We start from the raw sequence: 20580 nt of genomic DNA, 5'->3' as shown, positions 1-20580 counted from the left end.
TTATTTCCCACAGCAACTCAAGGTCACAAAAGAACCTGGTGACCAGTGAATGGGGAATGTATATTTGTTGCAGATAAAGCACTGAGTCACCAGTCAAGGAAGAAAAATCTTACAATGTGTTAATAGAAAGAAGAAACATTTCATATTGAATTACTAAAGAGATTATAATAAACTGAACATGAGTCAGCAATGTGCCCTCGTGGCCAAGAAGGCCAACGGCATCCTGGGATGCATCAAGAAGAGTGCAGCCAGCAGGTCAAGGGAGATTCTGTTCCCCCTCTACTCTGCCCTGGTGAGGCCTCATCTGGAGTCCTGTGTCCAGTTCTGGGTTTCACAGCTAAAGAGGGACAGGGAACTGCTGGAGAGAGTCCAGCACAGAGCCACCAAGATGATCGGGAGACTGGAGCATCTTCCTTATGAGGAAAGGATGTGAGAACTGGGACTGTTTAGATTGGAGGAGGGGGGGATCTCATTAATGTTAACAAATATCTAAATGGTGGATGTCAGGAGGTTGGGGCAAAACTTTTTTCTATTATATCTAGTGACAGGATGAGGGGTAATGGAAAGAAACCTGAACACAAAAAAATCAATTTAAACATAAGGAAAAACTATTGAGGGTGAGGGAGCCCTGGCACAAGCCCAGGAAGGGTACAGAATCTCCTCTGGAGTTCTTCAAAACACTCCTGGACACATTCCTGTGTGGCCTGATGTAGGTGGACCTGCTTCTGCAGGGGGGTTGGACTGGATGATCTCTAAAGGTCCCTTCCAACCCTACCATTCTATGATGATTCTATAATGTGTGGAAAAACGGACTGTAAAATGAACACTCAGAAACAAATTAAAGTATTTCAGTTATATTTTATTGCTGGTCAAAATTAAGAAGTTTCCCCATAGTAATTTATTTTTTATTTTGATAAAAGGAGATAGGAATATCTAGTAAAAAAAAATATTGTTTTATTAAAAAGAAAAGCTGAATGACATGTGGAATTAATCTCTTTTTTTCTAAACTTGTTTTACACATTGAAAGTATAACTTACTTTGTGACTGATCAACCTGTTTTGGGTCAGCGTTTACAAAGCCTGTAAACGTTATTCAATCAAAAAATTGAATAAGAGGGGCATGGACTGAGATGCTGAGCTTCTGAAATAGTTGTAAGATTTGTCTCTGACAAATGAGGCAAATTGGTCACATAGCTGACTATGACTTGGTGTGTTCTGCTCTCATTAACAGCAGCCCAGCCATGCATACTCTCCTTGTGCAGCCTGCAGCCTTGACTCCAGGTGATTAAAGTTAATGATTTGAACACTCTCTGGCCCCACCCAGCAGTTGCCATACTTACTGAGCTTGTCAAAACACCTTTCAGCAAAACATTTTATTGAGGAAAACCGACTAGTACAAAAAATAGTGTTTGGTTGGGGTTTTTTTTTGCCCCCCCCCCTTCCCCTCCCAATATTTTTATTCTGTGGCAACTTCTGTTTTGGGGTTTTGGTTTTTTTTTTTGAAAATGCAAAGAAAGCATAAAAGAGGTAAAGAGAAGTGTTTCAAGTCTATCCTCTGGAGAGCAATTTCATGGATTTGAAAAGACTTGGGGTACTTGATATCCAGTGAGGATTGGAATCAGTAAATAAAAGTGGAGCTTGATTTTCTCTGCTATGATCACTGTTGCAAACTGCAGTCACTCAGTGCTTCTTGTTTGATTTCAGAAGCTGCGTGAAAGAATCATTGGAGCAAACAGTAATCACTATATAGTGAAGCACTCATAGAAATCTCACAAGGTAGTTCAAAACATCATCAGACCATGAATAAGAAGAGTGCAGCATTTAAAGAACTTTCTGTAAACAACAAAAATAACCTGAAGAAAAAGGATGTTTTATTACCTTTCTTCCCACCATCTTCAGGAGGTTTTACAGTATCTCTCCCACCAGAGTCAGATGACGAAGATCTGATGTCAGAGAACATGCCTGAGGGAAAGTCTAATTATGAGCAGAACGATTACAGACAACAGGACAAGGTAAGTCAGATACTGGAAGAGGTCATACATCTTCCTCACTCTTACTGCTATGTTTCACTTTGTGCCTCGAAATTAGTTCCATTATTTCTTTTGGCAACCTGAACTTGTTAGGTCTAAGCAGAGGAGTACTTTAGGGATCAGGGCCAAGTAGTCATTTGTGTAATTAGGAAGATAGGAACCTGTGATTAATCTGTAGGCATAAAAAAAATGCAGGATGGCAGCTGCCTGGCATCCAGTCTCATGTGCAATTTGTATCATTGGTAACAATTGGCAAACGTTGAACAGGAATCCTACAATCTGAGATACATTTTACTTGAGACCCTTTCAACAGAAATATAGTTTAATACTTGCAACCTACTCTAGGCAAATCTGCTTTAACAGAGGGGTTGGACTAAATGATCTCTAGAGGTCCTTTTCAACCCCTACCATTCTGTGATTCTGTAATAATAACCTGTGTTGAATATTTGAGACTGAAAACAGATTGGTTTTAAGTCTGTCATAGTTATTGAAGTTCCTTGAGAATGGTTAGGATTTACCAGATGGTAAACATTAATGAATATAGCAGGGAGAGGTTACAAATAAGGGTTTAAAATAGCTTCATCCAGTAATGTGTGCTCTCCTTCTCATCTTGAAATAAAAATCTGTTCTGTTTGATTGCATCTGATTGACACATTTTCAGAGGTGGCTTTTTTAGACAAAGGTAATGGTGGGAAACCAGTTTTTCATCTAAAAAAAATCAGGTACAAGTGTGCCTGTCCCTTTAGGTTCTGTAAAATATTGGTATTCTCAGAAATGCATTTCTAAATGCAACAATTAGACTGGAACATGAAGAGAGGAAGAGGGAGAAGAGACTAAGCTGATCTTTACATTCTTTAGCTGGGTATACTTAACAGCAGATGAAATGGTTTTGTAAAAGGCTGGAAATTACTCAATTTGTTTTCATGAAAATGAAGAGAGCCCATGTTAATAATTGGTATGTGTATCAAAACCAAAAAATGACAATCATCAATCACTCAAAACAAATCACTCATATCCATCCCCAACTCTACCTTAAAATGAGGCAAAGAAAGAAGAGCCATGATGATCTGAAACATTTTAGACACCTGTTAAGGACACTACAACAGAATGCTTTTGGTGTCTGCATACAATTTAAATCTTCAAATTTCAAATATTTAATAAGATATTCTATACTACAGTCTCTTATCACCAGGACTAGTTATTTGCATATACATACTTCAGCATATCTGTAGATGAGTGGAAGAAAATGGCAACTATTGAAAAATAACACACACGTAGTAATGAGGTCTCCTTTTACTCTGTTACTCTCTCAGATTAGCTTACAAAGTTTGGTATTTTTACTAAGGATGGCCACTGAGCCAACCTCAACTGATGTTTTTGGATTTGTAGACATCTGTTTATAACAGAGGTGCAAGGATGCACAGTGATATGAAACACAGCTTGATGCCAGTACATAAGGTTTAGTAAGGAATGTTGAACTGGAAAAGATGCCCAAAAGTTGTGAGTTGTTTTTTTTTTCTGTGGAAGCAACTTATTTTGAAATTATGGAAAATTCATTATAAGTTTAACTCTAGCAGGCAGCAGAACATACCTTGTGCAACCAATATGAGGAAAAGATCCGGCCCCGCATTGATCTTGTCGACAGCCTAAGAGCTCTTGGAATAGAAAAAGACCTGGCTTTGCCTGCAATTGCAGTAATTGGAGACCAGAGCTCTGGGAAAAGCTCTGTCCTAGAAGCCCTGTCTGGTATTGCTCTTCCTAGAGGCAATGGTAAGAATTCACTTCCTCGGGTTTTCATCTGAATTTCACTTTGATTAAATGGAAAGGTTGAGGTGGTTTTTTTTTTTTTTAGTCTAGGACTGGATAATTTTTGACTGAGACTACATCTAAATTGTGAGACACCAAGAGCCTTCTCATCTCTCATTTCTATTAGGAGAAATGAATGTGCAGGTGGGGTATTGAAGTATAACTCGAACAAAGCACATGATCCTGATGGTCAAGAGACTGGAAATAAGAAAGGAGTAAGAACGTGTGTTGTTCATGCCCCAAACCATGGATAGACTGAAAGATAGCGTCAGCTGACTACATTTCCCAACAAAGAATAGTGCAGCGGAGTATCTGTTTCAAATAGAAGACTAATTTGAAGATTTACTTTTGGGGTCAATTTAGGGTTTTTTAACAAGATTTTCTTACAGATAAAGTCATTACTTACAAACATGTGCCTTGGATATTATGTAAGTCAGAGAAGATTGTTGGAAGACTTTGCAGCTCAGGAAGATTCACTTCCCAGCCCTGTCTGTCTGTGCATATACACAGACACATAAGTTCAGTAAGTTCTGCATGAGTTCACCATACTATCTAGTCTTTTAGACTTGAGGAAAAGGTTTTCTTAGGATGTAGGTGTAGCACTGAGACACGTCACACAGAAAGGTGAAGATCTCCATCCTTGGAGGTTTGCAAGACAAGATGTTGCTGGACAGAGCTGAGGAATGCCATAACTAGTGCCCAAGACAGTCCTACTCTGAGCAAGAAGCCCTTTGGCAATGTCTCTTAGATCGTTTCTGTATCTCTGTTTGAAGTATTATGCAACTCTGTGTACACAGTCCATGGCTGTGTATCATGCATAACAACTCCTGAGAGAGTTCTCTTCTGTCTTGGAAACTGTTGCAGGTATCGTTACTCGATGTCCCTTGGAACTGAAACTGAAAAGAGTAAGTGCCACCCAGAAATGGAAAGGGAAACTTCATTACCGAAACAAGAGCGTATTGCTCCACGATGCCTCTGAGGTGGAGCAAGCAATAAGAGAAGGTGAGCTGTAGTGTACTGCCTTCTGATTTACCTTGCTCAGTCTGCTGGTTCCCATCATCACTTCAAAAGCTCAGAGAATACCTGAGGTGTCTATGGCTGTAAATCTTATGATTTTGGAGAAAATTGCACGAAGATAAAGTAGAGGGCATATAGAGCTTCTGCCATCTAGCGTGACCACAGCCTCAACCGTTGCCCTTCTCGTTTTGCAATTTTACTTTTATGGTATTTCATGTTGTGTAAGGACACATTTTTCTTACACAAAGGGGAATAAGTGCTTGCCCTAAATATGACAGTTGGATTGTCCTTATTTCCTTGACTAGCACAGCTCTGTGACATTGTTATTTGTCCTAATGCTTTTTCATTAGCTTTTCAAGACATTGTTTTGGTATTTTCCATATATCCTTACAAAAGTAGCAAGACAAGTGGTATGAACTGATTAAGCTAATTACAAAGATGTGTCTTGTGAGAATGACTATGGGGTTTCCTTGCTTCTCTGGGCTATTCACAGTCCAAGCATTATTGCCTCGTAACATCTGGGACAAATTACTTGAACTCTCAACCTCTCTTTCAAAAAGTGAAAAATATGGAACACCTATGTATCTTTCAAGGCAGCTAAGGTTTTATTAATGCCTACAAAGTGGCTTGCTGTTGAGGAAGAATTTGGATAACTGACCAGTATTTTATCTAATATCTTTCATTGTTGTTTATTTACATGTCTGAATATATGACAGTTCAAAAGTATAGGCACTTTAAAATATTACAGTTCACATTCCAAAAGGATTCCACATATCCATGTTTGCATAATAATTTCCTTAGATTTATACATAAATGAATTTACATGCATGTACATGTATACATATATATGTGTGTGTTTATAACCTTAAGTGATGGTAAGTACTTTTCAAAGTCATTGAGCTCAGCTTCACTTTGATGCATTGTTTGAAACTGGTATTCATTGCCTTGCTCTTTTCTCCTTGCAGCCCAGGATGTTGTGGCTGGAACTAGAGGTGCCATTAGTGGAGAGCTAATTTCCCTAGAAATTCAGTCTCCAGATGTCCCAGATCTGACACTAATTGATCTTCCTGGAATTGCCAGAGTGGCAGTGGGGGATCAGCCAAAAGACATTGGGGCACAGGTAAAAGTATTGTATGCATATCTGTGCACAGGATAACTTCTGTAATCTACCTCATATGCGACACTTTACTGTAAGACACTGTCTCAGAAGCCCAGTGTAATAACTCCAGACAGAGATCTACATTAACAAACAGGCCTATTTTTAAGGCAAGGAATTGCTGAGAGGAACAGTGAGGTCCAGTGTCTCCTGTCTGCTTAGTCATGTAGGAGGGAGCTGCCTGTGCTAGCCACAAAGGAAACACTTCAGGTGTCTTGACACAGCCTACCCATGGCAGCATCAAATAACCTGGCCATATGGCCCCTGAGTTCTTTGGCTACACTACAGTCTGGAAGATAGATACATCTCAAAATGAGCTGTCTTTTAGCAGTTCTGTGGATGTGGTTGGCAAAAATGAATAGATCTGAATTCTTGGAAGCTCTTCTGTAGCAAGCTATCATGTTTGTTGCTCTGTCATCCCTTACTTAGCATAGCATAGCAGAATCACACCAGTCCCATTTTTTTCTAATCCGTCAAGGGATCTCATGAGAGCTTTTTTGAAGTAAACAGAATATGCATTACAGTGGATCTCTACTCTTCCTCTGACTGCTTTTAGAAGAACTACTGGGGAATGCAAACAAAACTCTAGTTGGACAAAACCAGATATGAGGGTGATGTGCGGGAGCTGGGTGCGTTGTTTCTCCTAAAATACCTTTAAAGAGGAACACGGAATAAGAGTAGCCCAAATTAAACTAGACATATCAACAAGAATAAGACAAGATTGGATTGTCTGGGCTTTAGTCTCTGGAAGAAGAGTAATTTCATTTCACAGTTAGATAGTAATTTTTCTATTCTACTTAGAAGAAAGCAGCGGGTGTGATGTGATCCAGACATTTCCATTGTCCCTAGCTGCCTGCATGCTTCAGAGGTGGCAGGTATAGCCGTGTAGCATGTCAGAAATTGGGATGGATGTGAAGCAGAAAAAAGAGACATCTTTACCATAACACAGAAAAAAAAAAAAAAAAAGAAGAAAAAAAAAGCCAACAAAACAAAAGAGTTAACCTACTTCTGTATGTGCGTAATAGAGCTGTGTGAACCCTTTGCAATACAACACAAACCGTGAGAAACTTTTTGGTTGGCATTGACACGCAGAAACAATGCCAAACAGATGTCATGTGTGACTTGGTTATTTTTTCACAAATACTTCACTGAAATATAAGACAGGCATTTGTTCTGCTTTCAGAGACATAGATTTGAGATTCATCAGCATAACCTATCTTGCTTTCTTTCCACAAGTGTGTACCTAGACATCAGAATTTGGTTTTATTATGTGTGATTACTTACAAAGTATCGTTAATATTTCCAAATTAAAATTTTATATGCATGAGAGGTTAAACTTTACATAACTTTCAGGACAAGTATAGCAACCAAGTGGTCTCCTTCATGTTAGATGTTTGGATTAACCTTGACTTAGGAAAACAGTCTGCATTCTTCTGCTGACCCATTCCATGCTGTCTTTTAGCATATAATACTATCCTCAGTATATGTGACATTTACAAGACAGTAGCTTGTACTGCTAGAAATAGTCATATCCTATATGCAAGCATCTGAGTTCACTGATCTTAATTACTGCTGTGTTGCATTGCAGATCAAAATGCTACTAAGAAGAAGTATTGACTGCAAAGAGACACTCAATTTGGTAGTAGTGCCATGTAATGTGGATATTGCAACGACAGAAGCACTGAAAATGGCTCAAGAGGTAGACCCCAGTGGAGAAAGGACACTAGGTGAGGCAATTTTTAAGCTACAATTTGAACAGAAGTGCAAATCTTTTTTTCATGAAAGTGTGATAATCTGTATTCCACACCAGATCTATGAAATTAGCTACTCAAGAAGGAAAAACAAAAAAGAACAGCCTAAATAAACTATTTACAAAGTTTGAGATGACCCCAGTGGCTCTAAGAATCCCTCAATTTTGAGTCTTGCTGGTATTCATGTTATAAATAATTGAAATTGAGAATTTCAGAGCTGATGGCAGGAAAGTTTTGCTGCTGCCTGTTAAAAAGTGTTTCCAGGGCAAAAGCCACTGTGGGAAGACAACTGTAGAGGAAAGCCTGGGAGCTGAGAGCTTTCCAGGAGCAAGAAAATTAAATGAAGTCGCTTTATAAAATACAAAATAGAGTGTAACGGTTCTGGTGGTGGGGTGTCCTACTGCACCTCTCCCACCTGCTGTCAGCTAACTTTCTGTTTGGGTAATGTCACAGGGATCCTCACAAAACCCGACCTAGTGGACAGAGGAACTGAAGAGACTGTCATCGACATAATGAACAACAGGGCCATCCCACTGAAAAAAGGCTACATGATTGTGAAGTGTCGTGGGCAACAGGACATCCAAAACAACCTGGCCTTGTCTGATGCAATCGAGCAGGAGAAGAAATTCTTTGAGACTCACAAACATTTCAGGTACTTCTCACAGAAAGGATCTAATGAAAAACATGCTAAGGTCACTTCGAAGCTTCCTGTTGACTTGCTGAGATTTGAACTCAAGTTGCAAACAGATACTAATTATATTTGCTATTTCTCATTGCCCATATAGTGTTGAGTTGCAGTAAGCCAGAAGAGTTTTATATGTCAAGTAAATTTTTTTTATATATTTTTCGTGCAAGTTTGAGATATATATATATCTCCTTAACCCTGCAAGAAGTGCAATAAACTTCATAAATTCGGAATAGTCCCAAAGAACCTAAGTTCTGAGAACTTCAAGTCAAGCACCGGGGTATTTCTAGTCACTGGAAAACACAGTGAAACTCAGCTTAAGAAAATATACTATGTATGCTGAGGGCATGGATTTCCCCAGAAGATGACACAGCAGCAAATCAGTCAAAAGGTATAGAATGGCAGGTGAAAAGGGGTTTGAATAAGTGTACTTCACAAAGGCAGAAATAACACAGCAGCACATTAATCTGCTGTTAGAATTTGCTATTTTCAGATTCTTCTCTGTTTCCCCTTGCTTAGCCTTCAGCAGTAGCTGTCAAACAACTTTTGCATAGAAGTCATGGTGCCTTGAGAGCCCTGGGCTGCTGTTGCATCACTACTAGTAGACCCCAGAGGGCCCTTTCTTAGTCAATTCATGTATTAGAACTAGTGAGAGAGCAAAGCGTCAGTGATGCCTCATTGCCCTATACATGCAGTCTATCCAAAATCACCTTCTCCTCTTTTTGCAGCATTCTTATGAAAGAAGGAAAGGCTACTATCCCTCATCTGGCAGAAAGGCTCACAGATGAACTTGTGGGACATATTACTGTAAGTAACAGAGGTGCTGTTTGTGTCAGTTACTATCTAAAAATGTTCATCCCTTCAACCTTGGATTACAATTGATTGCAATTGAACTGCATTTTTATATGCAGAGTACTTAATCATCCTTTAATTCAGTAATCTAAGAGAAAATTGACCTGAGAGTTAAAGGTGAAGAAACCCATGCTGTGTCCCCAGATTTGCCTTTAAGCTGAAAATTGACAATAGACAAATCATTTAGAATCATAGAATCATTTCAGCTGGAAGAGACCTTTAAGATCATCAAGTCCAGCCTTTGTCTCAACCCTATCAACCACTAGACCTTTTCCCTAAGTGCACTCTTAAACGCCTCCAGGGATAGCGACTCCACCACGCTGGGCAGCCATTCCAATGCCTGATAACCCTTTCAGTAAAGAAATTCCTCCTTATATCCAGCCTGAACCTCCCCTGGTGCAACTTGAGGCCATTTCCTCTTGTTCTATTGCTTGTCACTAGGGAGAACAGACCAACCCCTGCCTCGCTATAACTTCCTTTCAGGTAGTTGTAGAGAGTGATAAGGTCTCTCCTGAGCCTTCTTGTCTCCAGGCTAAACAGCCCCAGATCCCTCAGCTGTTCCTTATAGGGAACATGCTCCAAACCCTTTACTAGCTTGGTAGCCCACCTCTGTATCCTCTCCAGCACCTCAATGTCCTTCTTGTAGAGAGGGGCCCAAAACTAGACACAGTATTTGAGGCACGGCCTCACCAAAGCCAAGTACAGGACAATGATCACCTCTATGCTCCTGCTGACAACACTATTCCTGATACAGGCTAGGATGCTGTTTAATCTGCCTGTGATTCATAACTCCTGCCTTTTCAATGGCAGTCATGATATTTCTTTTTGTTTGTGAGGAGTGGTTGGGCTCGATGATCTTAAAGGTCTTTTCCAACCATAATGAATCTATGCTTCTATGATTCTATGAGTGTTGATCAGCTGCCTGATAAGTTACTGCTATGAGCTTACAAAAACACAATAATTTCTGTTTAACTGTGAATGTCTTCAAAATCTCAAGTAAGATCTATTTGTTTTATTATATTACTATACTAATGTAAGTATATTGTGGTTTTAATTTTTTATATATATATCTGTAAGTGATATTCCATGAGAGAAAAATTCTAAAGTACAGGAAACCTCAAAATTCAGTCCTGAAGGACAATAAAACAGCTGAGCTCAATCGGATATTCATTAGGAATGGAGTGGTCAGTACATTGCCCACATCACAACCTCCCTGGCACAACCTGAGAACATAGTTTTGGGCTCACTTGACTCACTGCAGGTGAAATGTTGCACTATACTGTAGCTACTCTGCCCACCTTGCAGTGAGTTCCAACATGACTTCTCAGGGAGATTCTAGCTCCCTGCCTTCTTTCAATGAGATGCATAGTTGCACGTCTATACTATCCCACTATCATGTACAAGATGCAAAGAGCTCATTTACTCCTAACAGCAGAAAAAATCATGTGCAGGTATAGGTTACTCTTACAGAGATTTTTTATTCCTTCCAAAACCAGACATGTTCAACCTACCTAAATATCCTTCTTTGCTGTCTACCTCACAGAAAACTTTGCCAACACTAAAGAAACAAATACGTGAAGTACGCAGAAAAACAATACAGGATCTACAAAAGTATGGAAAAGGCACACCTGAAACAGAGTCTGAGAAGATAATGTTCCTCACAGATGTAAGTATCAATATTGTTTTGGTCATGTAACAGAGTGATGAATTAAATGTGGGAGAAAAAGAAACCACTTAAAGCTAGCAAATTGTCAGCATGAACCACCCACCAGGAAGCCTGTGGTATCTGTTGCTGCTGTTTTGAGTTACACAGACAAACCTGTCAGGAATACATAATAACTGCAAAAATAATAGACCACAGAAGCTTGTGGCCCCTAACAATATTTTTTCCTGTGATTGTGGGAAAAAAGAACTGAACAACCACTCAGCTGATTGGTCAAAATCGAGCATCTCAGAGAGGGAAAACTTATATTCCATCCTGCCCAACATTGTGAAGGATTTACCTTATTTATAATGCAATTGAACAAGATTGAATGCATTCCTGATTTCAAAATATGGTTTGCAAGTCTAAGTGTCTTGTCTTGGGAAGCTAATCCCTCATAGTAAGCTTTCAGTAGGCCAGCAGAGGTGCTTGGGAAACCTCATCAGCCTTCAAAGACTTGATACAAGTCTAGTCAAATAGAATAGAGTAAATGGTTCTAAGAGTCCACAGGTAAAAAAAAAATTAATAAGTTTGTTCTCCCTTAGCTGTCTTGGTTTTGAAACAAAAAAGATATACGGGAGGGATCTTTTCAATGAACCACATCACTGTTTTAACATCAAATGACTGCAGGCCTACTTAACAATGAAGTTAGACGGAAGAAATGCCACTTTACTACATTGCTTGCTTGTTCTTTAATTCATTACAGCTGATCAAACTCTTTAATCAAGACATCTGTCAGACAATGCATGGAGAGGAACAGGTGTTTGAAAATGAAGTCAGACTGTATGCAAAAATCCGTAGAGAGTTCCAAACATGGGAAGTGACTCTCCTAGAGTGTGCTGAAAAGGGTAAGCATAGAAAACCACCACTTCCAGATGACCTGAGGTTCCATTCCCTTTCTTTAAATCAAGACACATCATCAGTGAGTTATTTTCAAGAAAGTGAAAAAAAAAAAGAAGCCAGGAACACTCATCTGTTGCAGTATTAGACAAGTTATGCTTTGGTCCGTTATGCTTGCCTTAAGTGCTGTCGTCCACAATGGATGTCTCCTCACAGCAAATCAGTAAAATCAAGACTGTGGACCCTGACACAGAATTGATTGGTGATTCTCTGACCCATTCCTCTGAATAACAGCACTAACACAATTAATAACAATAGTGGCAATATATTTAAACTATGTAATAATTTGTTTTAATTCTGTTATCATCAAAGTTTTGGAATTTTGGTCTTTATGTCCTACTTTAGCTCTGGTTTAAGGTGTGAAGAAAGCAATTCTGAGTCTGAAATAACTACAGCCTTGTAAAGAGTACCACTTTCTGTGCATCATCCACCTTGCTAATTGCTTAACTTAGAACTTTAAGTTCTAATCTGAGGTGTAGGGTGATACACATAGACTGAACTCTGCTGTGCACTCAACATCTTCTTCATAATGTTTTCTACATATTTCAGAGATCCTGTCATTTTCTCTGAGGGAAGAAATAGCATCAGCTGTCAGTCAAGCACTAGCTCTTGGAACAAATTTAGTCTTTGATGCACATTTATGTCAACATTACTACCGACTCTAAAATAAGCTTCAAAGGTGCCATCAGCTAGAGACAAGTACATGTATGCATGTATGTAAACAGACAGACAGACTGACTGGTCTGTCAATATCTCTTATGTCCCATTCATTAAGTACCAAACCAATCAACATGATTTTATGGAGAGGAATAACAGGAAAAATCAATGAAGGCATAAGGAAATAGATGTAAAAACGGCAGAAAGCACTAAGAGAAAGATACAACTTCTTCAGAGAACAAAGCACCTGAGTTGCAGAAGATATGCAAGACATCCCACGGCAGTTGAAACACAGTGGGAAATCCTCTGGGCACTTTCAGGTTATCCCCATTGTTGTAAACTAATACTTCTGGCTTCATAATAGTATGAGGGTAGAAGCACACAGCAGCTCTTACAACAGCACAGCCCTTGCTGACAATATGTTATCTCAAAACAGGGCAATGTAAAAACCTTTCAAAACACTTAGAAATACATCTAAGTGCCTGAATGTGTACACCAATTCAAAGAAAGATACTCTTTTAAGATAGCAAATTCATATAATGTCAACAAAGAAATACTGACCAGCTCATCAACAGTAGATTCCCTGGAATAAGACACCAAGATTTTTATTTGTTCTGGAGTTTTTTAAAACTCAGAAGTGACTGGTAATGGCCACTTCTGTGAATGCAGCAGTTCCAAGAAGACACAGTATTTTTGAGTCCCATCATAATTTTAGGATTGTTTTCTGTCAGTTAAATGCCTGATCCAGTGCATTTAATGGCTCATTCACTGAGTGTTAATGTGTGTTAGTTCAGTTTTGTGGTAACAGTATTCCTTGCAAGATCGTCTGAGTAGTTGTTCTTCTCAAGAGCACATCAAAGATGAGAAATAGACTTTTTTCTTAAATCTGATATGTATAAAATCGAGTGACTTAATAGTAAAGCAATGTTATTTTAATATTACAGTTAAAAGAACAGTACCAAGTAAAGTGTGGAAATATGAAGACCAGTATCGTGGACGGGAGTTTCCAGGCTTTATCAATTACAAGACATTTGAAGACATTATAAAAGAGCAAATCATAGAACTGGAGGAGCCGGCCGTTGAGATACTGAACCACGTGATCCGTACGTCTCACAGGTCATGGAAGGCTGTTGCATTGGTGCCTGACAATTTTTTTTCCAGGACAAGCTTATGTTCTCACTGCTGGAGCAAGAGCTCCAGCCAAGATACTTCAAACTGTGTGATTCAGCCCGGGGGCTTGCTTCTTCTTTAGAGCCTTCATGTGATCTTCAGGGACTGTTAATACTTTTCCTAGTGGCTGGTGGAAGAGACTTGGAAAGTAACTATAATAAATAACACAGTAAGAAAATAGAACGGTAAAAGTACCTGGCTGGGTATTCCCAAGCACAAAGAGCGGCATTCATAAACTCAAATTCGGAACCCAGTTTCTTTGCCAATTCTTTGCATGATGCTGTATGTATCATACAGTGAGTGCTGGGGCTGGGGGAAGGGTACGTAGTTCATCCAGCAAAAAGCACCCAAGGAAAAAGTATGTCCTGATCCCATGTTTGCCTTAGAAGGCAGCTACAGCATCTGTGCCATCGGTGCTCTGTACTGTATGCACTAACCTCTCTTCCTGGGGATGCCACTTGAGGTGAGATGCAGATGTACTTACATGGCCAAGTGATGGCACAGCTGGTCAGATACAGCTGTAAGCACAGAAATTGCTTCATCAAATAAATTTCAGTGATATTCAATCTCTCAGGTGTTAAGTGGCTACTGGAGGTCCTTAATGGCTCCTAGTCTTGGACTTAGAAATCTAAATTCCTACTTGTTGGTATTGGTCATACAGCATAGTGCATCAGTACAGCTACTCAGCTTTTTCTGGGTGAACAGAGAAAATCGTTAGTTTTCCCAAGTCTCAAACTAACTTTTGCTAACAAAAGTTTAAAAACCTCTCTTGCTTACCTAACTTTATTTTCTCTGTCTGTTCTTTCCTTAGAACTGGTTGAAGATAAATTCATGGAACTCACTAAAAGGCATTTCATTGATTTCCACAATCTACATGAAGTAGTTATGGTGAGACACCTACAACCTGAGATAAAACAAGAGAAAGACAGAATGACATTTGTAAATGCAGCCATGCTTACAGGACCTAATCCATTGCATTACTTTTATGCAAGTGTGGAATTTCTTGCAGGCCTGCAGTTTTTTTTAAAAATAAGGAAGAGCTTGAAAACTATAGCATGCTTATAATGGCACCAAAGAAAGTGTATTTTGGTACAACTTTCACAAGTTCTAAAACATAAGTTCCTTATTCATTCCAGTCACATTCTTGATGCATACAACACAATGCAAAAAAAAAGCTTGGTATGGCTGCCTTGTTAAGTTTATGCTTATTTTCAAATTTGTTCTGCAATGATTTGTAAGTGTATGAGTAGCCTCAGAGTGCTAAACAGTGCGTTTCCCTTTCTGAAAGGCGAGACAGACTGTTAGCCAGTATGGGAATCTCATCTTTGATAAAAGGGAGCAGCAGCAAAGCCAAAAATCATTCTACTTTGAAAGAGCTAAAAGATGACTCTTCACATCTTGGGGGATTGCATGTTTTGGGGTGGAGTTAAAGAATACAGATGTCATGGAAGATCTTTTCTCATCTCTTTGAGGAAGATGAGAAGTAATGCTGGACAGCCAGGAAGCAGAGTCCATTCACAGGGTACTGCTTAAAAAGGAAACTCAAAGGCAAATGTGAGTGGAATAGATAGTTTGCTATTTGACTTGCATGCCTAAACCCTACTGTGGTCCCAGGCCAATGAGACATCAAGCAAATAAACTATTTCAGCCAAACACAGAGGTCTTTAGCAAAGGTCTTTAGGCATAACACAGTGAGATGAATGAAGAAGGAGGAAGTTCTGTTAAACAGTGAAGATGAGAAAAAAAAAGACAAGATGTTTTCTTAGAGATGCTAGGAAAGCATCTTTAGGAATTTGAAGATGACTGAAGGAACTTTGCTTCTCCCACAGACTTTTAGGGAGAAGTATCAAAAAAGCCAGAAAGCATCAAATTACTGCAATAAAAACACCAGACAATGAGGGGTTAGACAGGGCTGGTTTGATAACAACAAATAGGAGAGCATGGTTTTTTAGAAAGGCAGGAGTGGCAGCAGAGTTCTCATCAGTGCCTGCTGTCACTGGCTACTGTAAGAGGGAGGTGCAAACAAAATGCACACAAAAACTGAGGACAGGCTGCAGGCCTGGCCATTGCTGCTTGTTCTTGTCAACTTCCTATTGTGCTTTGGGGTCCAAACACCAGGTTTTCACTGTTTCCACTCATGTTCGAGGAAAGGACAAAACTGACATGTTTTCCTGCTCTTTCAGAACAGAACAAGAATCTAAAGCATGACTCCATGTTCCTGAGAGCCAGTTAGCAATTAGACAGTGCTGCAGCAAGGACTGTTGAACACTGTGCCCACCTTGCTATTCCTTGGGGACACTGATAAGAACTGACACCTTTGTAAAGGGAGTAAATGTCTGAGAATTTGTTGTTCTTTTCTTTCCTAGAACAAAATTGAAGAGATTAGAGAGAAACAAGCCGAGGTGGCTGAAAGATATATCCGGACCCAGTTTAAAATGGAAAGAATTGTATACTGCCAGGATGAACATTACATTAATGATTTAAACTTTGCTAAGGCTGAAAACGCTTTCAAAGATGGCAATGGGAAAGCCGGTCGCGTTGGATCTGTTTCAAATCAAGACCCCTCCTTTGTCCAGGAAATGGTTTGTCATACAAAGGCCTATTTCAATGTGAGTTTACAGACTATGATACAGTAGTTCTTCTGCACCCCAAATGCTATAGCATATACCCTCATCTAGATCTCACTGCAGTTAATAGTAGTCTTTCTTGCAATACTACTATGCAGGTAATAGTAGCCAGAGGGTGTGAGTGTCTCATCCAGATACACACACAGCTTCTGTTCAAATGAATTGCAGCTTCTTACCAGTGATGAAAATGGCAGGACAAAGCTGGTCTGACAGTCTGTGTCAGCACAGTCACTGGGGAGAAGCAGTTGCACACTATGGGATGCGGTGATCAGAAAAGCCTGCAGGTTGCTAAAATGACAGGTGGCTTCTAAACTCCTTGTTAGCTACCCCCCAGCCCGGCATGGCTCTCTGCTGCAGCTGCCCCTTGCTCAGGCAATACACCATTGGCTCTTCTCACCCTCCTCCAGCCTTTTTATGGAGAAGGGGGTGACTCCCTGCTACTCACACAGCCTCACACCAGTACAGTGCTCTCTTGCTGGCTTTCCTATGGGACATATTTCAGGAGGAGTAAAAGTCAGTCATGAACCAGCATGGAGTTGAGGACAGGATGGGGAAGAGCCCTTTGCCCTGTAATTTTATGTTATTGATATTGAGTTGATGGGAAGCCCCTCTCTCCAGCAAAGGAGTTAACAGTCTTGGGATTGCTCTCCATGCTGCAAGTTCATCTCATGGTTTTCAAATAACACTAGTTTCCACAAGTTTAACAGCATTATGTACAGCGCTTTCACTTTTGGCACAGCGTGTGTGAGCTCAAGTCAGTCTCAAGCCCCTCTGCATATCCCTGCTGACAGCAGAAAGTGGTGTCAGTGGCTTGTAGTCAGATCCTAAACTAATGCAGCAGGAGGAGTAATAATAAAACTTTACATTAAAATGGATTTGCCCATCTACGGAGATCAGTGTGTAGGCTGTATAGCACCACAGAAGTTAGGTCTCTGAAGACAAATTTGATGTTTTAACAAAGGATCATGTTAAAGAAAGACAGCAAAGGGAACACACAGTTTTGGGATTTGCTTTTGATCTTTGTTTTGTAAAACTCCCTCAGAAAGCGACAAGTTCAATATTAATATTACAGTAAGGTAGACAGCAGCACACTCAGAATTTCAATAGCAAGGTTTTGACAAATTCCTAGAGTTAAATGTTCAGGCTGTTCAGGCTGATGGGGAGAAAACTCAAGGCTTTCAGAGAACAAGAGACAAAGGTAGAACTGCAGAATCTCTTCCCTCTCTCCTTCCTATGTTCTCTTCTATAACACAAATGCTTTACATGCTAGTTATACATTTTTGTAAATATCCTAAGCACCATTTTGAACAATAACAAATGCCAGAGCATCGTATCTCCATGGGATCTACACAAGGCAAAACACACTATGAATGAGATGGAAGCTCTTAAGCATCTATGACCTTTGAAAATGGCATGCATTGATCTGCATCACTTATAGTAGGATTGTCAAGATTCTGGGTAGAACTTGGCTCCAGAAAAACACCCATGTTTAAAGCACTCTGGCTACTGCCACAGTCAGTAGTGCCTAGAGAATATATAGACTCAGTAAGTTCTTTAGCTGACTCAGCCAAATTGCTTGCTTTTGACTAGATTTTCTGCAAACTCAAAAGAAAAACTAAAAATCTACTCTTAGGTATTTTTCAGCTTGAGCTCAACCCCATCCTCATACATGAAAGGTTTGCAGGCAGAGCTCTGGAAGTATCTAAAGGCAGAAATACCTTAAACTTTCTGGGAATGGGCTGCCTAAAATCTACAGGACCTATAAATCACATGTGCCTCTACCTGGTCTTCCCATTTTTAAGTCAGGTGTGACAAAAAGAAAACAAGATAGCATGTGTCTCACTATCAGCCATTCAGCTGTAGGTGCTCACCTTGTATCAGGAGGGTTGGAGGCAGTTTGTCAGGTTAAGCAGAAGAAAATCTCATTGAGCTATCAATAGGCATAATGTAGGCACAGTTTAGTCTCACTATTGCTGAAGACATTTTCCTTTAAGCCTAAAGCTTACCCCAAAGATGTCTTACATTTAAAAGGACAGCCATGTCAGAAATACCATCTAAATACAGAATTTTAACACCTCTGTGAAAGATCACTGTTTGATTTCCTGTACCATAATGGATTGGTAGTGTTCAGAGTTGACACCAGAAAGGCTGCACAAGCACTGTTTGTCAGATATGTCCTCAATATAACTCTTACGAATGATAGCAGGCAGAAATAAGCAGGGGAGAGCCTGCCTCAGTTTTAGTTTGCTGGAGAGAATAAGTAACAGATGATTCCCATAACACTTCAGTTTGAGATCTTCAGGCACAAAGGAGACTAATGGCAAACATTTCTTATTTCCTAGAATCACTCACTTCTTGAAGATTAACTCAATATAACACTTTAAAAACATGTAGTCACTTCTTAGGAGATTATTTATAGGCCCTTCCATTTTTAGTTCTTTTTGGGAAACAGGTCTCCTACCTTTTTTTTCCCCTTTTTGCAGGGAGCAAGTAAACGCCTCTCCAATCAGATACCACTCATCATCCTGTCTTCTGCCTTTCATGATTTTGGGGATAACTTACAGATCTCAATGTTGCATCTTTTGCAAGAGAAAGACAAGTTAAGCCATCTCCTTCAGGAGGACAGTGAAGCTGCTAAACAAAGGAAATACCTCAGTGAACGAGTTACTCGACTCACCAAAGCCTGCCAGCACCTGAGAGAATTCACTTGGTAGGTTTCTTCTTTTTTCAAAAGTATTTTGCTATTCTTGCTTTCTATCATTACTGAATAACTTTGTAAAATCTCCTAAAAATGTAATGTCAGCGCAGGCCTTTAACATCCATTGCTAGTGTTCAGCTCAGCAATCTTTTTCCATAATCAGTTATATGCAAACACCTACCTTTATGTAAAGTGCTCTGTTGGGGGAGTTATAATTCAATAAATGTTATCATTTCTTTAAACATTTGCTTTATGAACTCTGTAGAATGTTTGAAATAATTATTAAAAACCTAAAGCTCTCAGCGTTGTGTTGTGGGGTATTTTTAAATGAGTGTGACGGCTTTGTCTTCTATAACTCAAACTGTAGGAAAAAATTTTAAAAAGTGTCATTAACTTTCTTAAATTAAGATTACTGTGCAACTCTAGTGATCCCTATTCCCCTTTGTGGCTTTGACTCACTGTTTGCTCCTTTTCCTGCCATTGCCTAAAAGATGACTGCAAGGTCATGACTGCTTGCTACTCTCTTCTTCAGGAGAGCAGACTTTGGCCTCTTTAGGGATCTGCCTGGTACAGTGCTGTGAGAGAAAGCCCTGGAGGGAAGAGGGCCTCGAGAAAGCTGCTTAATATTCAATGATCACCTCCTCCAAGATCACACCACCACATGGCCCAAATCACAGAAGGCAAAGTCAGGGCCTGTGAGAATGAACTGCCCATTGTAGGAGATCAGGTTTGAGACCACCTAAGGAACAGGAAGGTGCACAACTCCATGGGACTTGTCGAGATGCATCTGCAGGTCCTGAAGGAATTGGTGGATGATGTGGCTAAGCTACAATCTATTAATTTTGAGAAGTCACGACAGTCCAGTGACGTTCCCACTCATGGGAAAAGGGGAAATATAACCTCTGTTTTTAAAATGGGAACAAAGGAAGCCGCAGGGAACTACTGGCCAGTCAGTCTCACCTCTGTGGCTGGCAAGATCACAGAGCAAGAACATAGTTTCTTTTAGAACTATGGTAAGACACAGGGAAATAAGGAAGTGATTGGCATCAGCCAACATGGCTTCACTAAGGGCAAATTGTGCCTGACAAATTTGGTGGCCTTCTACAACAGGGTTATTGCATTGGTGGGTAAGGGAAGCACAGCTGACATTGCCCACCTGGACTCGTCCAAAGCATTTGACACTGTCCTGCGTGACATCCTGGTCTCTAAATTGGAGACCTAGATTTGACAGATGGACTAATCGGTGGATAAGGAACTGGCTGAATGGTTCCACTCAAAGAACAGTGGTCAATGGCTCAATGTCCAGGGAGATCTGAGAGTAGCCTTCCAGTACTTAAAGTGGCTGACAAGAAAGCTGGAGAATGACCTTTTAAAATGGTATGTAGTGATAGAACAAATGGTAATGGCTTTAAATTGCTAAACGATAAGATTTAGATGAGATGTAAACAACAAATTCTTCACTGTGAAGGTAGTAAGGCACTGCACCAGGTTGCTCAGAGAAGCAGTAGATGGCCCATCCCTGGAAGTGTT

At 39.9% G+C, this 20580-nt stretch overlaps 1 protein-coding gene across 1 annotated transcript; it reads left to right on the top strand.

Annotated features, from left to right (window-relative positions):
• The first annotated feature begins 1798 nt into the window (after positions 1–1798).
• Positions 1799–20272, top strand: LOC104550336 (interferon-induced GTP-binding protein Mx). The gene is made up of 14 exons (XM_062005556.1): positions 1799–2011; positions 3604–3799; positions 4700–4837; positions 5818–5972; positions 7597–7735; positions 8213–8411; positions 9173–9251; positions 10840–10962; positions 11705–11846; positions 13500–13658; positions 14537–14613; positions 16092–16334; positions 18836–19062; positions 20161–20272. The coding sequence occupies exons 1-14, from the start codon at positions 1799–1801 to the stop codon at positions 20270–20272; spliced, it is 2202 nt and encodes a 733-aa protein (XP_061861540.1).
• The last annotated feature ends 308 nt before the right edge of the window (positions 20273–20580 follow it).

Source organism: Colius striatus, chromosome 1 (assembly GCF_028858725.1).
Source record: "Colius striatus isolate bColStr4 chromosome 1, bColStr4.1.hap1, whole genome shotgun sequence".
NCBI lineage: Eukaryota > Metazoa > Chordata > Aves > Coliiformes > Coliidae > Colius > Colius striatus.
The sequence above is the reverse complement of the archived record's forward strand: the minus strand, read 5'-3'. Positions and strand labels throughout refer to the sequence as shown.